Source organism: Giardia intestinalis, chromosome 5 (genome assembly GCF_000002435.2).
Source record: "Giardia intestinalis strain WB C6 chromosome 5, whole genome shotgun sequence".
NCBI classification, from domain to species: domain Eukaryota; phylum Fornicata; order Diplomonadida; family Hexamitidae; genus Giardia; species Giardia duodenalis.
Genome location: NC_051860.1, coordinates 1,883,683 through 1,905,799, shown reverse-complemented (window position 1 = coordinate 1,905,799; position 22,117 = coordinate 1,883,683). Strand labels below are relative to the sequence as shown.

Here is a 22,117-nt window from a genome sequence, read left to right as displayed (position 1 = left end):
GGCAATGACAGAATGTTAAAGCTTTAATTGAGAATCTTTAACAGCAAGAATATATAAGGCAGTGATCTTAATGCTAAACTTGTAGAATCCACAATGCAAACGCCCAACATTGGTATTTACTCACAAACTACATTATACTTTCAGGTTTATAAAGCTGGCTCATCAACTAAGCTGAATAAGAAACAATCTCATTAGTTTAGAATATGGTTTTGCTGATTCTCAAGAGTGCTCTTTTCTAGGAGGAACGATAGAGAAGCATAGATGTCGATAGAAGTAACCTCGTAGATTTTTCAGGCATTGATGACTTTGCCGTAATACCAAAAAATCTGAGTGTTCAGCCACTGCTGATGTATACGATGCTTTCACGACTAAAGTCGGCCCTGCAGGGCTTACTTTCCAACCACTACAAATAGTGCCCCCAGTTCCAGCACAGCCCGTAGCTCGGGAGCGGGACCCCGCTACTCTCGCCAGGAGGCACGTCAGTGTACCAGAGGCAGCCCTGGACACCATTTATGATGTATACTGTGGTATGTGGGCACGTTTACTACCTAAGTCACGCCTTGCCCCTACAGAGGAACCACCAGCAGAGGAAGCTCACAAGGCCAGCCACGACGACAACCGCCGTGACGGAGATGCCCGCTATAGCGCCTGTGCTGAGGCCGCTCTTATTCGTGCTTCCGCCGTTGTCAGTGCCATCCGTCTTGACGTAGCAGATGACAGAACCACTATTACCAGTTGGAGGAGCGCAGCTCGCGCAGTTAGCGACGCCCTGGATGCTACCGCTTGTCTCTGTACACAGTTTGCATGCTTTACTGGCGTCCAAGTAACGGCCAGGTGGACACGTGCTGCACTTATCGGGTTGATTGGCCACGGTGCATGTCGCACAAGTGGAGTCGCATAATGGACACATGTTCGAGACAGCTGTCAAGCCATTCGCACACGTTTGGCATTTTCCATCCCCAGTGGGCGTTGTGCAGATGCTTTTCCCGGGGAGCCTGTCAGTCTTGTAGCATCCGCCCTCCTGGATGAAGTATCCGGCGGCGCAGACCGTGCAAGCACCGTTAGCGACAGTGGTGCAGAACCGAGTCCTGGCCGCATTGCTTGTGCAGACGCCATTGAGCGGCACGTTGTTCCCCTTGCACTTCGAGCAGTACTTGGTACCTCCAATTGTTAGGCCGCACGTCTCGCACTCCGGGCCCTCCACGCATTGCTCCACGCACTGGCCGCCCTCATTAAGCTTGCTCTCGTCGGCGTACCTCAGCATCTTCCCGGCGGGACAGGCCGTGCACTTGGAAGCGCCGGCCCCGCTGCACTCCGCACAGGAGGGGTCGCAGGGCGCGCACGTTTGCCCAACCGCGTACGACCCGGCCGGACAAGACGCCAAGCAAGCGTTCTTCTCTGGAGTGAGGAAGTAGTTACTTTGGCACTTTGTGCACTTCTGCTTGTCCTCCGAGCACACCTCGCAGTTGGCGAGATTGCAATCAGGGGCGGGGACTCCATCGCATGTGTTAGTCTCAGAGTTTGGTGTTCCCTGAGGGCACGCGGCGTAGCACCCGCCCTTGTAGAGGTAGGTGCTCCCCTGGCACGACGCGCAAACCCCGCCGGCCCCGCTATCCGAGGTTACGCAGCTGTTCGTGTTGTCTGCGGCCGGCTTGCACGCCCCGTCGATCGGGACGTTGTTTGGCTCGCATTTTGTGCAAACCTCTGTAGGAGAACCATTCATATTGACATCTAGACAGTTATCTCCAGATGCACAATTTTGAGAGTTGGTGCACGATTTTGGATCGGCAAGCGCCAAGTAAGCGAATGCTAAACCTGCCAAGTACAACATTGCCCGTCGAATCACGCTCACACTAACGGGCAATCAGATAGCAGTAGAGGCCGCCTCCACCGGGCCGCACGCATCCTTCAGCGTATCGCTGTGAGCACACCGCAGTGTAGAACAAGAAGACACTGGTGCTTTTCAGCGGTGCCCATGGACTAGACTAGTTGACTGGTGCCCTACTCAAGAGCATCCTATCGAGGCCATCTGTTGCAGGCGGGCGTGGCTTGTGTACCGTTAAAGCCGCCATAACACCGTGTCCTACAAGCTTCGGAAAAGTGTATAGCCCGCATGTGCATCATCCGTCAATTTGCTCTGCTAGGAGGTAGACAGCACTCATAAAGCGAGCTCCACTACCAAGGACCTTCTTCGAGAAAGGCATAGACGAACTTGAGGAGGCCTTCCAAGATAGCCAGGTTCTGCACTAATAGGCAGCGATGACGTTGGCGCAGGAGATGCAAAATACGCCATGGCCTCACGACATGGCACATGAACATTTTAACACTGCCCACAAGGAAAGTCCATTGCGATAGTATGCATTGCTGTGTAAATGTTGTTGCTAGGCTCTTTGGTCATAAGAAGATATGAGCCTCCTTTCTCGATAGCACAGCGCCTCGTCCGCTTTGGTGGTGGTGCCATTCGCCGCAGATCCTACGCATACCGTTGTGGAACGATGTCGCATGGAGGCTCTTCTTGCACGTCAAGGCAATCGCTGATCCCCCACCTGAACGGTCTGTCATTCAACTATAGGCCTGGGCATACGGCAGTGCATATCCACGCCGGCAGCCTCTTGGTCAAACAGATACGCTGCTCGTTATACTGCAGATAGGCCCAGCGTACACAAAGGATGTCTCGGTCTGAATTGGCAATCGCCTTATGACTTGCGAACTGGGGCTCTGCGAAGTATTGCCATAGTGTAGCCCACCAAGTCAGTCATGGGTACTGTGGCACAGTGTTAGCTGCATTATGTTCAAGAGAAGGTCCCTGCCTATAGACGACTGTTCCCACTGTTCTGCCATGTGGAGGCGGAGACTGACCTCTGACACGACCGCATCGGCTATCCGTTTGACCAAGAGCGTCCGGGACGAGCCCACGGGGCTACTAGCTGCAGGTACTAGCCACGACTGGGCGGAGGACTTCTGGTCTATCTCACAAGGCGTTCCTACTGTGTGTCTTACCAACGGACACTGCAGTCTTGGATCTCCCCAATCCTTGTGGGTAGTCCAGGCGCCTCCCTGTGAGCCATGACTTCACCGACTGGGCACTCATCCACGTTGAGATCGCCACCTGCAGTGCACCTGGGACTCGCCGGGAAGCATCCCCCGTCAATCCGAGGTCCACCCTTGCTGTCGTACCAAATCGCTGCAGGGCGAGTGACGCCTGCCAGGTCTCGATTCTGGTTTCCGGGTGAGCGTGCACACAAGTAGAACCTTTGTAGATGAGATGGGTCCCGATTATACGAGTAGAATACCGACAGTGTCTTAACGAATCGATCAACCCTCGATGCATCAAAATGGTAATGTCTTCTTGACCGTGACCAGCACATTGCTACTAGGAAGGTCTTTTGACATACAATACTATCAGCGCACGCACCCTTATCTGGGCTCACCACCAAGGGTGTTATAGTGTGGCCAGTGCGTCTTGTGGGCGAGTCTGGTGTCAAAGGATGAGTAACCATGTGCACTGAGCTTCCGAGGGCTAAAGAGCGCATACAAACCACTTCATCTGAGAGTGCCCTCGTGAGTACTAGGGTTTCGTTCATGGTCTCCTCTGGTAGCAGTCCTATTATCATGGGTTGGACAGTTTGAGCAAATAATCAAGCAGAGCTCACTCTTATGAGTTGCACACATGCATCGGTATTTCCAGTAGCCATGGCAAGCATAGAGATGGCAGAATATAGCGAGCCGTCGGGTCTTCCAAGAAGCCCACGATAATTTTCACTTGACACAAATCTATACAGTGACAAGGGCCTCCCTCCTTCAAATTGGAGCCACCGAAGCAGCATCTATTGACATAGGGGATATGGCTCAGCACTACGCAAGATCCATACCTGATGTGGGGCTCTACTGGGATGATTAGGGTCAGCTACTGGGGACAAAGAAATTAGTATGAGTTGTTCAATACACGCAATGATCAGTTAAATGTATCTCTTGATTTCTAATGCCCCCTGGATAAATAGGATGGCTAAGCTTTCGTTGCAGGAGGGGTTCCCGGATCATTCTATAATCATCTTAAAATGCTGATAGAGAAAGTATTGGAGACAGATGTTGGAATCATAAAAGTGGTTGTGATAGCTCACTCCAAATCTTGTGTCTTATCTATAAGCAGTGACCCCCTTGCGCTTGGATCCCTCTCTATTTTGGTTCCGTGTTTGGATGTACCCGGAACAGCGGTGGGCGTAACCTTGCTGGACGATGGTCCATGTACATGCGAGAGACTAATAGAAATGCTTTCTGCCAAGTACAATATCCAGATTATTCTCAATTCTAAGATAGAGGAACTTGTTTGGGCAGAGAGGTCCACAAACAAACTCATAACGCAGACGCTAGTGAGTCTCTTTGAAGAGATTTATAAGCCAGAAAGTAAACAATAGCGACGAATAACTTCTGGAACCACTGCAACAAATACCTGGGGTATTTAATTGTAACAAATTCCTATGCCCATCCGGCGGGTTCCCAACGTCTCTGCTACCCCGCAGTTCCTAAAAAGTAAGCCATCAGTGCAGTCTGTTGTCATACGAGATGATATAACATGTGGGCTTATGGGCTGCACACTTTGCAATAAAGATGTTTCTGACCGGCGTCCAAGATGCGCCATTCTCCTCCCCACTCCCGCTGTGTTACTGTTACACACCACTCTCTTTGAGCATACCACAATAAGGAAGATGTTTACCGTCGTTGTGCTGGATTCCGTAATAGATTATATCAGAGAGCAGCATCCCACCAGCTATCGTGCTCTCCAGCGCTACATTCAATTTGATGGGTGCATTCGCTTTCCCGATAAATCGTGCAAGGATACATCCAATGGCCACGCTGTGTGCCGTACGGTGGAACAGCTTTGTGACGCGCTAGTGACTAGTCAACGCTACTTCTTACTCCACAGTTCGCACGCAACTCCTGAGGCTACCACCGCCTGCCCAGTTGTTGTATTATGCAATAAGAGCTCCGAGCAGGAATTAGAGTTTCCGGTTCTATCAGAGTCATCGGCCTTGAAAGGGAATCTTGATAATATGCTGTCTAAGAATAGTAAGCCATGGAATCCTGTCGCCATTGACATCTCGCTCTTCTTCAGCAACGCATTCTACTGTCAGTTCGTTTCTCCTTCGATTTCTCTTATCGAGCCCAGTTTGGGGTCTCCCCATCTTTCTTATGAAGACTTCCGTGAGTTGTACAGTGACTCCACTTTGCAGCTAACTCTCAAGTCTTCGTTCAGTTACTTGCCCCACATATCTACCGAGAAAGCAGAGTTTATGATAACAAAAAGACAGCTTCTTTCAGGCAAGATGACCGTCTGGGGTCGTGGAAAGCGCGGGGAAGTCTTAACTTCCTACAAACATATGAAGGTAACACTGTGCAATCCCTTTTATTTGAATAGAAGCCTTGCGGGGGACCAGGTTGCACTTGCATTGATAGAGCAAGAGGCCTGGGAAGACATAGAGGATTCAACACATGTAGATCCTCAGCACATCTGCTATGATGCTTGCGACTACATTGACAAGCTATCCACTACTGTTCCTGGAGGGAAGATATATGGCATTGTCGTAGCCATTATGAACAGGCCCAGGCATGAATATTGTGGGACAGTCAAGATTCCCTTTATACTAAAGCACTTAAAAGAAACACCTAATCACCAGGAATCTGAGCTTTCCTCGCACACAGAGAAAACGGCAATGCTCAGGCCTTTTCGACGCAATCTCCCTGACTTTTTCATTAGATCTCTTTCGTCTATCGACCACTATATTGGGAAAAGAGTCCTGTTTATTATCGAATCGTGGGGCTCTGAAGAAAGGTCGCCGACTGCTCGCGTGAGCTCTATTCTTGGTGACGTCGGTGACAGAGATGTCGAGGCTGATGTAGTACTTTTCGAGTATGATATACCCCACGCTAACCTGCAAGAAAATGAGGACATTATGCTAGAGCTGAAACCGTTTGGGTTCTCGTCCGGATCTTACTCCATTCCAAGCGGAGTTTATGCGTCTGCAGTGACACCTCCAACCCAGCAAGAGTCGTTGGCCAGCGCCCCTGAAACAACGCTTTCTCAAAATATTCAGAGCTGTGGTAAATATCCCACTGCCCGTCTGAACTTGACTAATGAGTATACTATCTCTGTTGATCCTCCGTCTTGTAAAGACATAGATGACGCCCTACACGTTAAGACCTTGGGACCCACGACGTTTGAAATTGGTGTACATATAGCAGATGTTAGCTTCTATGTCCGCCCAGAGAGCGCAATCGACCTTGAAGCACGTAAGCGAGGCACCAGTGTATATTTTCCAGACAGACGGATTGATATGCTCCCAGCTATTCTGACTGAGGATATCTGCTCACTTAGGTCTGGGGTAGATAGGTTAAGCATGTCTGTGCTGATAGAGCTGGAATTATACAGAGAGGAGGCAGGAGTCGAAGATCTTGAGCTCGACATGGAGATGAGTAAGGTAGCAGGACTCTCGCCAGAAGAGCGAAAGCTTCGTCTAGTGGTCAAGCAGTACTCGTTTACCCAAGCGATAGTGCGGTCACGTGCCTCGCTGGCGTATCACGAAGCCCAGTGGCTTTGTGAGATGGATTCGGCAAGTGTTTTTGAAGCATATGAGGGCTCAGGTTATAGGAATATGTCTAAGGCTTTGAGAAACCATATCAACGATGAGATTCTTGAAAATCAGATAAAGGTGGCGAAAATTCAACAAAACCTTAAGCTTCTATTGTTCTTGAGCAAACTACTCAAAATGGAACGTCTTCGAAACGGAGCATTAATTTTAGAAACGCCTGCAGTGGAGTTTACATTGGACCCCATTACAAAACTACCAACAAGCCTCCACGAGCACGCTTCCCTCCCAACAATGTCTATGATAGAGGAGTTCATGCTTCTGGCCAATCGCCTGGCTGCTGAGTACACACTTGAGAAGTATCCAAGCATTTCAATTCTGAGAAGACACCCTAAGCCCACTGAGGAGCAGTTCAGTGTCCTTAAGAAGCAAATTAAGGACATCTTTCACTTTGATTTAGATACAGCGACAAATAAGACACTTAGTGCGTCCATACACACCGCGATCAAGGAAGGTGCTCTCGACATGAAGCAGATATCCATCGTTAGGCAGATGCTCACACGATGCATGATGCTGGCCAAATATTTTGTCTCCTCAGAGTATACCGTAGATGAGTTCTATCACTATGGTTTAGCCTTACCAATCTACACACACTTTACATCACCTATCCGTCGGTACTCAGATATACTTGTCCACCGTCTCTTAGCGGCCGCAGACGGAAGAGCTAACCTCCCTGCAACCCATTCCAACACAGAAGTAATGAGCCAGATATGTGCCAATCTCAATTCAAGGAAAGAGAGCGCTGACAGGGCATCCAGCGAAGCAGATAAGATTTTCAGTGTCTTGTACGTCATTCAGATGTGGAGTGGCGCTATTAAGATGCCCTGGACAGACGGTAGCAAGTCGAAAGGTGCACAATATTCATGGCTACGTGGAAGAGCGGGTGTACTTCGGATAGGAGACCGGAGGATATCGGTCATTCTTAGAGATTATGGGGTTGACGCTGAGATACGGCTGCAGCAAAACGAAATTGTTGCTGTTGATCCAAATAACATGTGGATTGATGTAGTATTCGCTGCAGATCAAGCCGTTCGAGCCGTTCGCCGGGTGACAATCTTTGATGAAATATGGGTAGAGATTGGTTTGGATTTTTCGAGAATTTATGAGTTTGATCTTCACGTAAGACTTATCGACAACGGTGAGGCCGATTCCGGAGGTGCAAATTAAATAGCTAAATCTTTTGTGGACTAAAATTTCATTTTCGTCGGAAGATGAGTGGCATAGGCATTTCCACGGCGCAGAATTGGATCGCCGCTGTCCGTGCTCAAAGCAGTTCTTTGATAAGCCAATACGCCCACAAGTATAACGGCACACGGGACGACGCTGGTTACACGGGTCTTATGATTGCTGCCAGTCAAGGAAATACCGACATCATCCGTATCCTCATGGGCTACGAACAGAAATTAACCAACAATGCTGGGGAAACTGCACTAATACTTGCAGCCAGAAACGGACACGCCGCCGTTTGTAAACTTCTGGTCGGCTTGGAGAAGGGCTGCAAACTCCCGAATGGTCAGGATGCTCTGATGGTTGCCGCACAGAATGGACATGTTTCAGTCATCAATGCAATAATTAAGCACTTCCGCCTGGTTAATGATCGACAAAATCTGTCTGCCGCTGATCACGCTTGTGCAACAAATAACCTTGACTGTCTCAAAGCGCTGCTCCAGCACTTCGTTGTCTCTCAGGATGACCTTACCTTTATGATCACTGTTGCTAGCGCAAAGTCCAACACGGATATCCTCAAGTACCTCAAGGAGTATCAAAGCCTCAGCACGCATTCACAAATCTCTGCTTGTGCTGCCCCACACGTAGATGCCGCTAGCGAGTTAGATGACGATGAGCTTCAGCTTCACAACGAGCTATCTGGGTGTTCTGACCCTCTCAATAGCCAAGACGACTCTGTAACTGCTCGAATCGCCCCTGCAAGGCGATCCCGCGCCCTCTTCCGTGCCTCGACACGCTTGAAGAGCGGCATCACTGAGGATGGCGCTATGCAGAAGCGTTGTGCCGAGCTGGAGGAGACAATTTCTGAGCTCAGAAGGAAGATAAGAGATACAGACGATGCACTTCGAATGAAGGACCTTGAGATTACGAAGTTAAAGCTACATTTGGAGACAAAGCCTGCAGACGTTCCTGCTCGTGCTTCATCTCCTCAAAAGATGGCCCAGGAAATAGAATCGCTCAGGGAAAAAGTTAAGAAGCTTGAAGCTCGACAAAAGGGTGGTGATGACTTCTCCTATAAAGTCGCTACGACAGAGATAGCACTACTCAAGGAGGAGATTGAAGAAAAAAATGAGCTCATTGGAAAGCTGCAATCTGAATTGAATTCACCAAGCAAACAGAAGTCATCTAACTATTTACGAGGAACTGCAGATGAGTCGTATGTTGAGAGACTTGAAGATGAAATCATGCAATTGCGTACAGACCTTCTAAGCCTTAAGTCATCTGACCAAGGGCCAACTCAATTGGGAGTGCCAGCATCAGCACTTTCTTCGCTGCCACAGAATCAAGATAACGCAGCTAACTGTGATGCACTCAAGGAGGAGATCAAATCACTTAAGGAGGAAGTCCAGAGCTTGCGAGCTCAACTAGCTGCGGCCAATAAAGTCAATGCGCACATGGCAATAAAATCCCATAAATCAATGACTGGGGAAAGTCGTCACGCACAACGTGCCGAGGTTCTTCAGCAAATCGTTGACAAGCAAGACACTGAGCTCAAAGCACAGAAACAGCTGATTGATGATATCCAGGCAAAGGTCAAGAGCCTCAATGAAGAGAGGGATGAACTAGTGGAAGATCTGCAGAGGAAGATTGCACAGTTAGCGGATGATGTCCGGCGGAAAGACGATATGATTACCAGTCTACAGAGTGCCTCTTCAAAAATGGCAAGGTCTGAGCCTTCGACATCGGAGGTAATGGTCCTCAAGGAGAAGGTCTCTCTACTTGAATCGGAGAACTCGCGCCTACAAGCCCAAGCACAGATGAAGGATGCCCAGTTCGCCGAGCTAACATCGTCGCTGTCTCTTTTGGATCAGATTGAGGAAAAGAATCGGTCTAATGCTAAAGCAGAAATTCACGCTCTCCGCGTGGATAAGCAGCGGCTCAAGGACAAGCTCCTGGTCGCAGAAAAACAGTTGTCTGACCTAAAGTGTGTTTTGGAAGAATTTACTATCGACTTTTCTGGCCCAACTTCTACAATTGACCCTGGCCTTAATGCAAAGGAAATTATAGCGCTCCATAAGCAGCTTTCAGAAAAAGATAAGATTATTGAGGCTTTATCTAACAATCCTGTTGGTATGCGTGGCAGAGAAGGCTCCCTTCAGGCTGTGCGGCGAATTCGAAAACTTGAGTTGGACCTCGACCAAATGAAGATCCTTGCAGAAGAACTAGCTATGTCTTATGTGATGGATTGTCATTCTATGGCTTCAAGTAGTACTGCAACGGCTCTTGTTCATGCAACGAAAGCTGCACCTTCTCGAACAGTTATGGACAATAAGACTGAGAGTGTGCAGACGGCACTGACAGTGGATGGGATGGCTAAAGATATAGCTGAACGGGACAGGCGTATCCAGTGCCTCATAGCTGCCCTTCAAAATCAGGAGCAGTCCTTCAAGTCACTTCGGATTGCTATGGATGAAAAAGGGAAGGAAAACAACTCAGTCATTACTGCTTTGGAGTCCAGTGGTGAGACCCTCAAGAAGGTGCTTTCGGGTCGATCTCTTGCAGATATACGTAGCGGTGTTATGACTCCAACCAGTGGCGCTTTAAGCCCTCGTCGCGCCCGAAGTTGTGAGAACACACCACCAAAGGATGAGGCGGTTACATCGGAGCAGATCGTCCCCCTGTTAACCAAGCTTGCCTCACAGCAGCTGAAGGAAGCAGAGAAGAATGACGAGCGCACGCAAGCAAGCTTGTCTCCTAGAGGTCGTAGTGCCGTGGCGAGTGCAAACGCGACTGTAATCAATGTTCTGAAGAATGAAATAGGTAGCTTGAAGGAGATGCTCCACGCGCGCGACAAAGAAATCGCAAATCTTCGCGGTGAAGAATGGTGTCCAGCAGAGTATTAGCGGAATGGCACCACCACTAATGCCAGTACCACTTCTGAACGCCTCCGACAAGCGTGACAAGCAAACTTCTTAATTTATCCCGAAAGCAATATCGACTGCATTCTTTAGATCATTGTAGCGGGGATGGGTTCTATCGATTGCCGACAAAAGGTCACGCATCAAAGTCCCCATGTTCTGATCGTTAGCAAGATTCCTCCCCGACGTCTGTGTCTGTTTAGATTCACGGGGCTCTTCCTCGAAGAAGGGGTGTGCCATGCACTCCGGTACGGAGAACCTCTTGCGCGCGTCCCAACTGAGCATCACTCTCAACAAGTGAATAAGAGACGTATGATACCCGTATCCATATTTGTCAATCTCACGCTCAAGAGGAAGGAGCTCCTCGTAGTGCCTTCGCTCCTGAGGATCGAGGTCGGTAGGAAGAGACCACGACTTCTTTGTTCTACAGAAGAACTCCTGGTATTTAGAGTTATAAATGTCCATCTGCTCAATAACCGTATCGGGCATAGGACCCAGGAGCCTCTCCATCATACATAGATGAACGACAGAATTGTGAGTACGAAAAAGAGTGCGTCCAGTCAGGATCTCGAAGATCACGCATCCGCAAGACCAGATGTCCAAAGTCTGATCGAAGGGTAAGCCAAGATATGCCTCCGGGGGTCTATACTGTCGGGTGCAGACAAGGGATGGACGTCTGTGGTCACTTAATCTAACACTCGACCCCAGGTCAATCAACACAAGCTCTGCACCAGAGGGATGCACAAATATCCGATCACGCACACGGGTGGCGCGGGGCTTCTCTCGCGAAAGGATATTCTCCAGCTTAATGTCTGTGTGTATATATCCGAGGTCATGAAGAAACCCCACACCAACCATGAAGCTACGGCTGAGTTCCCGCGTCCAGTCAATATTGAATCCTCGAAAATTATTTGCTTTAAGTAGATCAAGGAGGCTGATGCCATATTTCGGAAAGACAAGGCAAATGTGATTGTTATGCTGGAAGCTCCTTTCCAAGTATGCTAGATTGCAATTATTCCAACAAAGCTTTGCATAATAGCTATTCATTAGGCTAGACGAGTAGCCTGTATGCTGGGCTTTTTTCGCTGCCTGCTTAATTTTATTCAGCACTGCCTCCTCGGCTTTTCCCGCCGCCGTGTATCTGTCTATGGCGCGAATGACCTTAACGGCGACCTCTGTATCGTCGCGAGACTTATCATAGCACGCATAGACACGCCCAAACGTTCCGTGGCCGAGCCTAGCAAATATGGCATAGCGGCCACCGAGAACTTCGTTGGGCCCCGGATTGATGTGCCCCTCCTCAAGATTTTGCGTTGACGTGTCTGGCCCCAAAGCACCAGACCTTGCGGAGCTTCGGCGGGCGGTATTTGGGCGTGAAGACAGTGCCATTGTCTCTTATCGTTTTGCTTTAAGTAACTAGGAAGGTTTTTAAGATGTATGTCTCTTAGTCTCACTTTTTTAAGTTTTATTTTAAATTGTCGTATTAGGCTTGCTTGTGATAATCCAAAAAAAGTCAATCCTAAAAAAGATCGGCTGATTTAAAACGCCGATGGCTCCCAAATCGAAAAAGCAGATAGAGATACATATTCAGCCACGGGGTCAAGCACGGAATAAGCAGCGAAGTGCGGCAGTCCCAAACACAACGGCATCGACCCGCCTAGCAGACGTTTCTCTTAGCTCCTCCTTCAAACTGGATACTTCGTGGATACCTGAGTTTCTTAGCGTATTGAGATCTTCTTCCACTGTGCTTGTCACAGGGCCCACTGGATGCGGGAAGTCCACTCAGGTGCCGATAGCAATCCGATACGCTTTTCCGGACTCACGCATACTGCTGGTCCAGCCTCGCAGACTTCCTACTGAACGCCTAGCTCACTACATAGCGTCCTTACTTGGTACAACCATCGGTGAGGATGTCGGTTTCTTTATGGGGCGCTGCAACATCTCTGACAATAGAACACAGCTTCTGATTGCAACGGCTGGCGCAGCTTTTAATCGTATTGTTTCTCGTCCAGATGAATTTGATTTCATTATACTGGACGAGATTCACGAGGAGTCACCGCAAATAGAGCAGCTTAAGGCTATCTGCAAAATCGCCCAACAGCGATACAATTTTAAACTTGTGCTTATGTCGGCAACAAAGGACCCTCTTGTTCTGCGGACAATCTTCCCCAACTTCTATCACTTTGCGATTGCGGGCACTAGATTTGATGCGCAACAAGGCAACTTCCCCGTCAAAGAGTTTTATGCCGACATGGGTGACAAAGGTAAGAGGAAAGCTGGACACCACAATAACCTCAAGATAACTGCTATTATACGTGATGCACAATCTTCGGCTATTTTCAACCACAGACCATACCTTAAAGCAGCAGCTTCTATCCTTCTTAACATACTCATTAATTGGGGAGGAGGAGATATTATTGTATTTCTGCCTGGAATTGTCGCCATCACAGACTTTATAACTATCTTTGATAATATAGCGACGGCTTGGGCAAGAAACCGGAACATTAATAAGCATGCATATAATATTTTAGTTGTCCATTCGGTGTGCAGCGAGGAGTACAAGTTAGACTCCTTGGCAGCCATGAATAAGAGTCAGGCCGTGCCCAACATTTTGTTGGCAACAAATCTTTGTGAGACCTCCCTTACGCTTCCCACTCTATACTATGTAATAGACACAGGTCTTACCAGGCAATTTACACTGCATTCTGGCAGGAAGAAACTTGTAACCACTTTGACGTCTATCGAGTCCATGATTCAACGGAAGGGCAGGGTAGGGCGAGTGCGTCCTGGAGAGTACCACTCAGTGATCCCCATGGACGCATTTCAATACCTTAGTCCTTGCTATGCTAGGGAGACCGAGCTGGACAGTTTGCCATACCTAGTTTTGCTCTCGTTTCTTGGCGCTACCGACTTGGAGGACGAAGAGGAGTCATCCGGGTCTATCCTTTCATCCTTGATCAACGAGCTTCTGCTGACGTCCAATCGCTTCACAGTTATGGATATATTCTACATCCTGCGCTCTCTTCTTGCTTCTTCCTTGGTCATTCAGTACGACACAACAATCAGTAATAGGAAGGATCATCCCATACAACTGACACATGAGTATTTCGCGCAGTACTATCGCTGCTCCGCTGATAATTCAAATGCAGATGAAAAGCCCGAGGATCACTCCGAAGATAGAGAGCAGTCCTCCATTGAACCAGAAGAGCAGTCAAGTAATATGCCCATCGACGAGCCTACCGAAAATGCACAGGATGAGCTGAAAACCGATGAAGCTCAAGGCACCAATGTGCTTCCTCCTGACACAGTCGCTATGATTAAAAATTCTAAACATTATGGTGTTAGCGAGCGAGCAATCCTTCCGCTAATTATGAAGTACTCTCTAGACAAAGCACTCGGTTATTATTGGCACTTCATGCTGGGACTTCCGTATACTGGTATGGCTGTTTTCTCATTCAATGCCATTAATCATTCTATATTTATTTCTGATTTAGAGATGAGACTTTCTAAAAGCAAACTTAAGGATTCAGTAACAAGCAGGGCACTTCTGCTTCTCACAGCCATCATTTGTCCGAGCTTTTTTGTAGAGTTTCATGATAAGGTATCTTTCTATTCTCATCTGATGCCAAAGGATATTCCGTTAGAAGACTATGATCAGGAGAACTTTAATGACCTTACCGCTATCACCCTTTTCCGCACCAATCCATCTATGTATACCCTTGATGGGTGTTCAGATGGGGCTGCTTCTGCAATAATACTGGCACTTTGGAGAGAGCGCTTCCCCGTCCCTACAGAGCATCCAACACCCGAGGAGGCCAGGTGGTGCTTAGTGCGTTGTCTCTCGCCATACTCCCTGAGACAGCTTGAGCTAGAAATTATCTCTTGCCGCTCCAAATTGGCCAAAGTTGGTCTCCTGTCTGAGCCTTCAAGCCACGAGCAGCTTCTCATAGAGACCATCTACCCCTTGAGTAATACCGAGCTTGTCAGTGCATTACAATCCTATGGTTATTGTTATAATGAAACTGAGGAAAGCCAGAATTGCCAGAACAGCAACAGCAACAGCAACAGCAACTCTAAAAGCTGTTGGAAAAAATGCGCAGAAGATAAAGGGTGCATAGCGTCAACGCTTTCTGTGATACTCCGGGAAGTGGAGCGCTATGATAAAGCATACTTTAAACTCTGTGCGCTTGCAGACATCCTGACAGCCATGGACAAACCTGGATCTGAAATTGCAGCATACTTTGATATGCGTCACAAAGCCATCTTTCCACCTATGCTCAAGAAGCTTAATTCTGTTCTTGAGAAGTTACTGAAGAAATCAATCTATTTGAAATACTTTTCTAAAAATTATGTACCACAACATTTCTTCTTTAACGAGTTTACCGAGAAGTATGGGGTTACTGACAAAGTCACTGTTAACTTGGCTGGGTATAGCACAATATCAGCCAATTCATGTAAAGTATCCGCCAGGGCAATCGCTGTCAATCTTGGGAACATCAATAACATCATTCGGCGACCATGGGAGTCTATTTATAACTACTGTCCATATGATTCTTCAGTGTCCTTAGATCTAGTTGCCAGCAAGCATACCACTGATTTCCAAAGTTTGACATTTGACCAAACGGGGTCGCTGATTTATTATCTATCCATTCCGTCAGGTAGTCTTGTGGCCGGTATGCCGAGTATAGGGTGCCAGACGAAAATAGCCAATGGAGCATACCTCCACAATGGACCACTTACTACTTTTCTACTTTATGTTATAATTAATGATTATGTAGATTGCATATTTTATCAATCTAAGAAGGATTCTGGTGCGTTTGTTTTCGAGCTTTGCCGCTTTGACCAGCACTTTTATAGGCTATACCTAGATACTACTGAAAAACAAGATACCTTCTGCTCTATTTTCATAGCCATTTCCTTAGTATTAGAAAAGTACATAGCAGCACTGTGTGTCTTCAATGAAACCGGTGAAAGAAAATCGCCCGCTGGTAAACATAAGTACCTAATCGGCCTAGATCTTGTTAAACAGTTGTCTGATATATTCGGGCGTGAAATTCAACTGAACGACCATACTAAACGCTTTTTGGAAGACTTGGACAATAGTGCAAACGCGTCTCCCATCCTCTGCTTCAGCAGAGCTGTGCTAGAGTTCATAAATATGCCCCTGAATGACGATACTCCTTATATCCCTGGCATGCTTGGGTTGATAGACTTAATAGATCTGGACGAATACAAGCTGCTGAGCACCATTAGGACGTTCGAATATCAGAAAGGAACTGGCTCCATTATGAACGTGTAAAGGTAAATTTGCACCAGTGATTGGTCAGTTTGTTTTGGCCAGCTCTTCTAGAATCTTTGTTGCCTCATTTTGCTTGTACTGCCTGGCTATGTCTAAGACCGATAAACCAAACTCGTTGCGCATCTTGCCTTCAATGGGATACAGAGGTGGAATAGCCTTTATGCAGGCGCCGTCTATTGCATAGAGAAGCGCGAACCAGCCGTAGTGGTCCACCAGGCCTGCCTCTAGGGGAATCAGAAGAGCAGCTATTTCTGGATAATTGGCCTCACAGGCAAGCATTAGAGCCGTTTTCCCATCTGGTCCACTTATCCCAGCCTCTACAGTAGTCAGGAGCTGTGCAGCGGCCAAGTTACCAGTCACTGCCGTGATCATGAGAGCTGTGTGCCCCCTCCATTCCCCATCAGGTGCTTTATACCCCTTGAAGCGGCGTAGATTTTCTTGGAGAACGGAGAGCTCTCCGTTTGCTGCTGCCGTGAACCAGATTGGAGAATCAAATTGCATTCTGATAGGGGATGTTTCACTCATTGCATCACGCAAAAACGCCGCGACCTCCTTGCTGCCGGCTTCGCGTGCTACATCAAGCGGGGTCTGGCCTTGTCTGTTACGGATCATAAGCTCCATGGGGGCCAGGTACTTCACTGCATCAAGCCGGTTGGCCTTTGCTGCATAGTGGATAGCGCTGTTCCCATCCGTGTCTTGAAGCCCCCTCCATTGCACAACGCTCTCCTTGAGGATGTAAAGGTTCCCCTTCGTTGCAGCTCTAAACCACGCCGTTTCATTCATGGATTTACCTGCTTTATTTACTTGCTTTTCCCCAGCCCTCCCAATTTCTTTAGGTTCAGCGAACTGCCCGCCTGAGGAGCCCTTGGGTTGCAATGGTGTCACAGAGAATCCGATGGCCCAAACGACTGTTTGCTTCTTTGATAAATCCACTTATGTCTAACTCCCCATCTGAATCTATGTGCAGCGACAGGAGCTCAAACGTCTCTCTAGACGGAAACTCCTGTGCAAGGGTATCGAAGTCAGAGAGACAGAGAGCTGTCAACACCATTGGGTCCGATATACATTCGCAAGTCTGCCGCAACGCAAATACATCCGCAAGTGTAACACACAAGAAGACCTTACCTTGTAGAAGCCGCGGTGTATCTGTTAGGAGCGCAACTTGTCCCGAAATAGAATGTTCTTTGAGAGTATCTTCTAGTCGCTTGACAACGGCGGGGCTTGCACCGAGAAAGCAAATGGAGCGTGTCATTGCCTCTGCTCCAACAAGACAGGCAATTTTATGATTTTTATTGGCCTTTTAACCGAAACCATGGACTTATGCATAAGGTGCTCTGAAGACGTCTCCAGCTCGCTAGAACGATTGCACACAATGGGATACACCTACTGTGCTGTAGAACATTATGTGAAAGCCCTTGCAGACCTAAAAATGTGTCCAAAAATAGACTACTATGCTAGCACAGCTACCTTCAATGGCCCCGCAGAAATGCTATCTGAGTACCAGTGCGCAGACGGAAAGACGCCATTGCATGTATCTCATCAGCTTTCTGGACGACAATTGACCATTCTGTCTCGCGTTACATTAGACGCAAATTGCACTCAGCTGCAGGGGAGGCACAGCTCGCCAGAGATCCAAGCATACGATATCATAGGTGTAAGGGTGCACACCGATGATCAAATAAGACAGGCAGTGAGGCTTCCCATAGATGTAGTGCAGATAGCAGCAGGAGCGAAGATACGCTACTCCCATTCGTTACTCCGTGAATTATATGACAGTGGGCTAACCGTGGAGCTGGTATTGGAGGACGACGTTTCTGGGAATGTATACCACGCCTTTCACTTGAACAGATGCATAAGAAACAAACCAATTCTGCTGTCATCCGGTGGCAGAGTCCAACCCGTGCTGCACACAATAGAGCAGTGCAAGAAACTATACAAGCTTAACACACGCCATATCTGGCTTGCTGGGCGCCGAGTCCTCAGTCGATCTGCCGCCAGGAAGCATCGTAATAATTTCTGCAACACCAGGTTTTCGTGAAGCAATGGAACGAGATCGTTTTGGAAGCTTCTTCTAGCCTACTAAACTCCACCTCAACCCCTATACTCCTACACCTCTTCAAGTTGCTCAATAAGTTCGTTAAGCTCTCCCCTTATGCGCTCTATCTCCGCGTCCAGCTCCTTAGGACTCACTTGTGGGATGCCTGCAATCGCATCATATTCGGGGGTTGCAAGCATCTCCGTAATCCTTTGTTGTGTCGCGGCGAGCTCCTGTGTGCCCTTTGCAAGAGCCTCTATGTTAAAATGATCCATATTAGCTCCAAAGGACTGCAGCCTGGCCTCCAATACAGCCATGGACTGTTCCAGATTGGCAGTTGTTTGCTCTATCTCTGCCAACGTGCCAATCTGTTTCTGCTCATGAAGAAGTATGTTTTCCAAGTGTGTTCCGTTATTAAACTCATTAAGCTTCTTGCGCTGTTGGTGTAAACTCTGCAAGACTTTCCTCATTTGCTCCTGCTTCCCATCTATTTCTGTCAGCTGGGCTTCGAAGAACAACAGCTCTAGTTCTAGGACAGTAAGCTGGCTTACAATCTCACTCCCATAAGGCCTACTAGGTGATATGCTATTTGAAGACGCTGTGGTGGCAAGCTTTGAGACAATTGTTGATAGAGATCGCGCAGCCTGAAGAACCTTGGGAGAAAATCTTTCATGATAGGATGGGTCTATTTGCTCTAGTTCTGCCTTCAGAATTTGCTGTTCGGCTTCAGCTGCGCAAATTCTGCAAGTCAGGATCTGTTTCATCTCATCAATTGCTTGCACGATGCTTTTATACTCTTTAAGTAGTGGCGCTAGGTACTTGATAGTATCAGGATCTGTTTCAAATGCTGGCACAGTGTTGTTGAAGATGTCTCGCAGGTGCGATGCGCAGTCGACGATGGACATGCTATTTTTTGTCAACGGAGAATAGCGCCAATTGTAGGAGAGAGACTGTCTGGATGCCACTCAGATCGCTTAAATAGTACTTTACGTCATGTGGGTCTGAAAGGCCAACCAAAGTGGGAGATTTGAGGATGAGTATGGCTGCTGCGAAAACCGAAAGAAGCTCCAAAGCGTTGTATCCCAATATTCGATCCCACAATTGAAAGTATTCTCGTGGCATAAGATATCCTGCAAATCCAGTCATGAGCCACGGCACAATGATGCTGCAGAGGCTGATGTCTGGACTCTGCGCTTGAAGCATCCTGAATTTTACTACTAGGTCGGGGCAGCCTTCGGCGATAAGGAGTTCAGCCAACCCCATAAGGGGTGCAAGTCCCTCTATGGTGTGTAGCCGACAATAGTATCGTGTGTATAGTATCTGAAGGTGCGGGAGGACGGACTCCTCCTTGTACAGGAAGAGGAGCGGTGCAACGTAGCTGGACATTCCTCGAAAGGGGAAGATGCCACTGGCTGGAATGATGTCACCACTCGTGGACTTTAAGGTTGGTCCGAGATACTTGCGGGCACCGTGCCACTGAAGGGGAGTGTTAATGAAACAGCTGAGGAGGCGGAGCACGCTGTCGTTGAAAAGAAAGTGGTGCTCATCTGTACATGTGGTCAACACATCCGCTTGGAGTAAGAGGTCAGTATAGAGGATCATCCCCTCTCCGACGTCTGCAGCAGGAGGAAGCGTGAGTGGGACTCCTTGAAGAGGCTCAATTGTGTCCCCTGCGGCATTTACTGTCCCAAGCAGAATGGACCAGGCAAGGGGTCTGTCTGCGTCGTGCAGTCCTCGTTTGGCTATCTCTACGACTCTGTTGAGATTTCGCCCCAAAAACCCGTGAGACAACGCAGCAAAGGACCCCAGTACACGATCATCCAGCCCAACTTGCCGTAGAGTGGGGCTCAACTCTGCAAACCGCGATTGAAGCCTGGGCATGTCGCAAAACTGACTATTCACGAGGAATACAAGGCCACTGAAGAGACTCGGGAAAGAAAGATGATCTGCAACTCCTGTCTTAATGATATCTGACCCCAAGTGGTTGAGAAAGCGCGCCATGTCCGCCGATCCATAGGGAAGCAACCGCGGGTCAGGAATGACCTGGGAAACCTCAACCACAACGGGAATACGCGAGAACCCAAGTACCTGTGAAGACTCCTTAACCTTTAAGACAACAAAACGAAAGAATTCTGCTTGAGACGCGCGCACTTCAGCCAAAGGTTCATGTTCTGACTCCGTTGAAACGGGCGAAAACAAGGTCGTTTGCTGCTTAGACTCTCCGTTGTTAGCAGAAATGTTAGCCCATGTGGCCTCCAAGAGAGTCGGATCCTTCAGTATATTCATTCTGTGCAAAATGTGTCTTTTCTTTTCTTTAAATTTGCTTGGATTTGGTTGTGATGGTTTACATGCTACCGTACAGTATACTTGGTCTACAGAGGATGGTACACATGACCGTTAAAAATGGCTGGCTGGTCATGGCTTCATGCAGCTGAGTATGCATGGGACTGGGCTGCTGATGGTATAAACTACAGGGTCATCCCTGAGCTCCAAAGCAGCCCCCTGGTGTTGTGCTGCCTATGTGTAACTACAGTGCTGCTGATAACAGTGGCTTACATGCGCGCAGCCGCAGCGGATGCCAGGGCACTTTATCTGCTAGATTTCGCAGTATTTCAGCCCGACGAGGAGATCTACAAGACGACAAATGAGCAGCTACTGAACTTGGCGCTTGAAAGCTTTCATTACCCAGCTGAGTCCATGAAGTTCATGCGTCGGATATGTGAGGGGACAGGCTTAGGCCCGTCTACACATATTCCAAGATCCCTGAGAGATTTCAACTGTACTATTAAGACTGCAAGAGAAGAGGCCGAGCTGGTCATATTCGGCGCAATTGACGCCCTCCTGGAGAAAACAGGGATAGACCCTAAGGCCATTTCGGGGGTAGTAACTAACTGTAGCCTCTTTTGTCCTACACCCAGCTTCTCCGCTATGATCGTCAACAAGTACGGGCTGAACAAGAATGTAAGAAGCTTTTCTTTGGGTGGCATGGGGTGCTCTGCTTCTATTATTGGAGTCGATCTTATCAGAGCCATAATGCATGATTCTCCAGGACTTATACTGCTAGTATCAACAGAGAACATGACACAGAATTTTTATCGCGGAGAAGAGCGCAGCATGCTGATGCAGAACGTGCTATTTCGGATGGGCTGCTCTGCTGTTTTATTCTCCAACAATCCATCATATAGGATAAAGGGATCTAGAAGCGACGCAAGGGACCCAAAAACCATATATGCAAAGTACAAGCTTCTGGGACTCGTGAGGACTCACCACGGGGGGAGCGACGACAGTTACAGATGTGTATACCAAACGGCTGACCAAAAGGGCAATATTGGGGTCATCATCAATAAAAGCGTTCCGCGGTGTGCAGGAAAGGCGCTGCATGACAATATGAAGATAGTCTTTAAGAAATTCATGCCAGTAACGGAAATATGCCGGTTCTTGTGGCATCAAATGCTCAGTAACGTTCGGAAGACAAGCAGAAAAGATGCTGCTCCCTTTATGCCTAATGTGGGTAAAATATTTAACCACCTGTGCTTTCACACAGGTGGTCGTGCAGTACTGGATGAAATGGAACGACTGCTGCACCTCAGTGAGCAACAGATGGCTGCCTCAAGAGCCACTCTTTACCGGTATGGTAACACATCCAGTAGTTCTGTTTGGTATGAGCTTGCCTATCACGAATGCCAAAGTGGAGTTAAGCCCGGCCACAAGGTGTGGCAAATAGCATTCGGCAGTGGCTTCAAATGCAACTCTGTAGTGTGGCAAGCTACAGATGCATATCACATGACTGTCCCAACCACATTTGACAAAACAAACCCTGATTTTTCGTGGGACCTCGCCAAGCAGACCTCCCACTTGCTATCTGACTATGAAAAGGCCAGGGACTACGATAAAGAATGTGCCATTAACACCCAGAAAGACGACGACAAAGATTACAAGGGCTTTTGCAGCAGGTTCAAGGATCGTCTAGAACGCGATTTTGGTACTAAAGGGTGCGACGTAAAGGAAATACTGGCCAAAACTTGCACTGAAATGGTTAATTAAAGACTTAGAA

General features: G+C 48.0%; 13 protein-coding genes across 13 annotated transcripts; 6 read left to right on the top strand and 7 right to left on the bottom strand.

Moving 5' to 3' along the window:
- Positions 1-553: 553 nt before the first annotated feature.
- On the bottom strand, positions 554-1,831 carry GL50803_0016472 (VSP; the record flags this gene model as incomplete). The annotated part of the gene is made up of 1 exon (XM_001708038.1): positions 554-1,831. One exon carries the CDS (start codon positions 1,829-1,831, stop codon positions 554-556), a length of 1,278 nt encoding a protein of 425 aa, XP_001708090.1.
- A 1,165-nt stretch (positions 1,832-2,996) lies between these two features.
- Positions 2,997-3,614, bottom strand: GL50803_003847 (uncharacterized protein; the record flags this gene model as incomplete). Its single annotated transcript, XM_038046089.1, has 1 exon — positions 2,997-3,614. One exon carries the CDS (start codon positions 3,612-3,614, stop codon positions 2,997-2,999), a length of 618 nt encoding a protein of 205 aa, XP_037902237.1.
- A 444-nt stretch (positions 3,615-4,058) lies between these two features.
- Positions 4,059-4,415, top strand: GL50803_0019364 (uncharacterized protein; the record flags this gene model as incomplete). The annotated part of the gene is made up of 1 exon (XM_038045948.1): positions 4,059-4,415. One exon carries the CDS (start codon positions 4,059-4,061, stop codon positions 4,413-4,415), a length of 357 nt encoding a protein of 118 aa, XP_037902236.1.
- Positions 4,416-4,478: 63 nt separating this feature from the next.
- GL50803_00112718 (Mitotic control protein dis3) lies at positions 4,479-7,811 on the top strand (the record flags this gene model as incomplete). Its single annotated transcript, XM_001708039.1, has 1 exon — positions 4,479-7,811. One exon carries the CDS (start codon positions 4,479-4,481, stop codon positions 7,809-7,811), a length of 3,333 nt encoding a protein of 1,110 aa, XP_001708091.1.
- A 44-nt stretch (positions 7,812-7,855) lies between these two features.
- Positions 7,856-10,714, top strand: GL50803_0023235 (Ankyrin repeat protein 1; the record flags this gene model as incomplete). Its single annotated transcript, XM_001708040.1, has 1 exon — positions 7,856-10,714. One exon carries the CDS (start codon positions 7,856-7,858, stop codon positions 10,712-10,714), a length of 2,859 nt encoding a protein of 952 aa, XP_001708092.1.
- Positions 10,715-10,783: 69 nt separating this feature from the next.
- On the bottom strand, positions 10,784-12,118 carry GL50803_0092741 (Kinase, CMGC CLK; the record flags this gene model as incomplete). The annotated part of the gene is made up of 1 exon (XM_001708041.1): positions 10,784-12,118. The coding sequence occupies one exon, from the start codon at positions 12,116-12,118 to the stop codon at positions 10,784-10,786; it is 1,335 nt and encodes a 444-aa protein (XP_001708093.1).
- A 160-nt stretch (positions 12,119-12,278) lies between these two features.
- Positions 12,279-16,028, top strand: GL50803_0092739 (ATP-dependent RNA helicase A; the record flags this gene model as incomplete). Its single annotated transcript, XM_001708043.1, has 1 exon — positions 12,279-16,028. One exon carries the CDS (start codon positions 12,279-12,281, stop codon positions 16,026-16,028), a length of 3,750 nt encoding a protein of 1,249 aa, XP_001708095.1.
- Positions 16,029-16,052: 24 nt separating this feature from the next.
- GL50803_0013427 (Ankyrin repeat protein 1) lies at positions 16,053-16,811 on the bottom strand (the record flags this gene model as incomplete). Its single annotated transcript, XM_001708046.1, has 1 exon — positions 16,053-16,811. One exon carries the CDS (start codon positions 16,809-16,811, stop codon positions 16,053-16,055), a length of 759 nt encoding a protein of 252 aa, XP_001708098.1.
- A 55-nt stretch (positions 16,812-16,866) lies between these two features.
- GL50803_003713 (uncharacterized protein) lies at positions 16,867-17,280 on the bottom strand (the record flags this gene model as incomplete). The annotated part of the gene is made up of 1 exon (XM_038046085.1): positions 16,867-17,280. One exon carries the CDS (start codon positions 17,278-17,280, stop codon positions 16,867-16,869), a length of 414 nt encoding a protein of 137 aa, XP_037902235.1.
- A 60-nt stretch (positions 17,281-17,340) lies between these two features.
- On the top strand, positions 17,341-18,066 carry GL50803_0013428 (RNase P subunit p30; the record flags this gene model as incomplete). The annotated part of the gene is made up of 1 exon (XM_038045718.1): positions 17,341-18,066. The coding sequence occupies one exon, from the start codon at positions 17,341-17,343 to the stop codon at positions 18,064-18,066; it is 726 nt and encodes a 241-aa protein (XP_037902234.1).
- Positions 18,067-18,134: 68 nt separating this feature from the next.
- GL50803_0015936 (uncharacterized protein) lies at positions 18,135-18,968 on the bottom strand (the record flags this gene model as incomplete). The annotated part of the gene is made up of 1 exon (XM_001708047.1): positions 18,135-18,968. One exon carries the CDS (start codon positions 18,966-18,968, stop codon positions 18,135-18,137), a length of 834 nt encoding a protein of 277 aa, XP_001708099.1.
- Position 18,969: 1 nt separating this feature from the next.
- On the bottom strand, positions 18,970-20,349 carry GL50803_0033434 (uncharacterized protein; the record flags this gene model as incomplete). The annotated part of the gene is made up of 1 exon (XM_001708048.1): positions 18,970-20,349. The coding sequence occupies one exon, from the start codon at positions 20,347-20,349 to the stop codon at positions 18,970-18,972; it is 1,380 nt and encodes a 459-aa protein (XP_001708100.1).
- A 117-nt stretch (positions 20,350-20,466) lies between these two features.
- GL50803_0092729 (3-ketoacyl-CoA synthase) lies at positions 20,467-22,107 on the top strand (the record flags this gene model as incomplete). Its single annotated transcript, XM_001708049.1, has 1 exon — positions 20,467-22,107. One exon carries the CDS (start codon positions 20,467-20,469, stop codon positions 22,105-22,107), a length of 1,641 nt encoding a protein of 546 aa, XP_001708101.1.
- Positions 22,108-22,117: the final 10 nt, after the last annotated feature.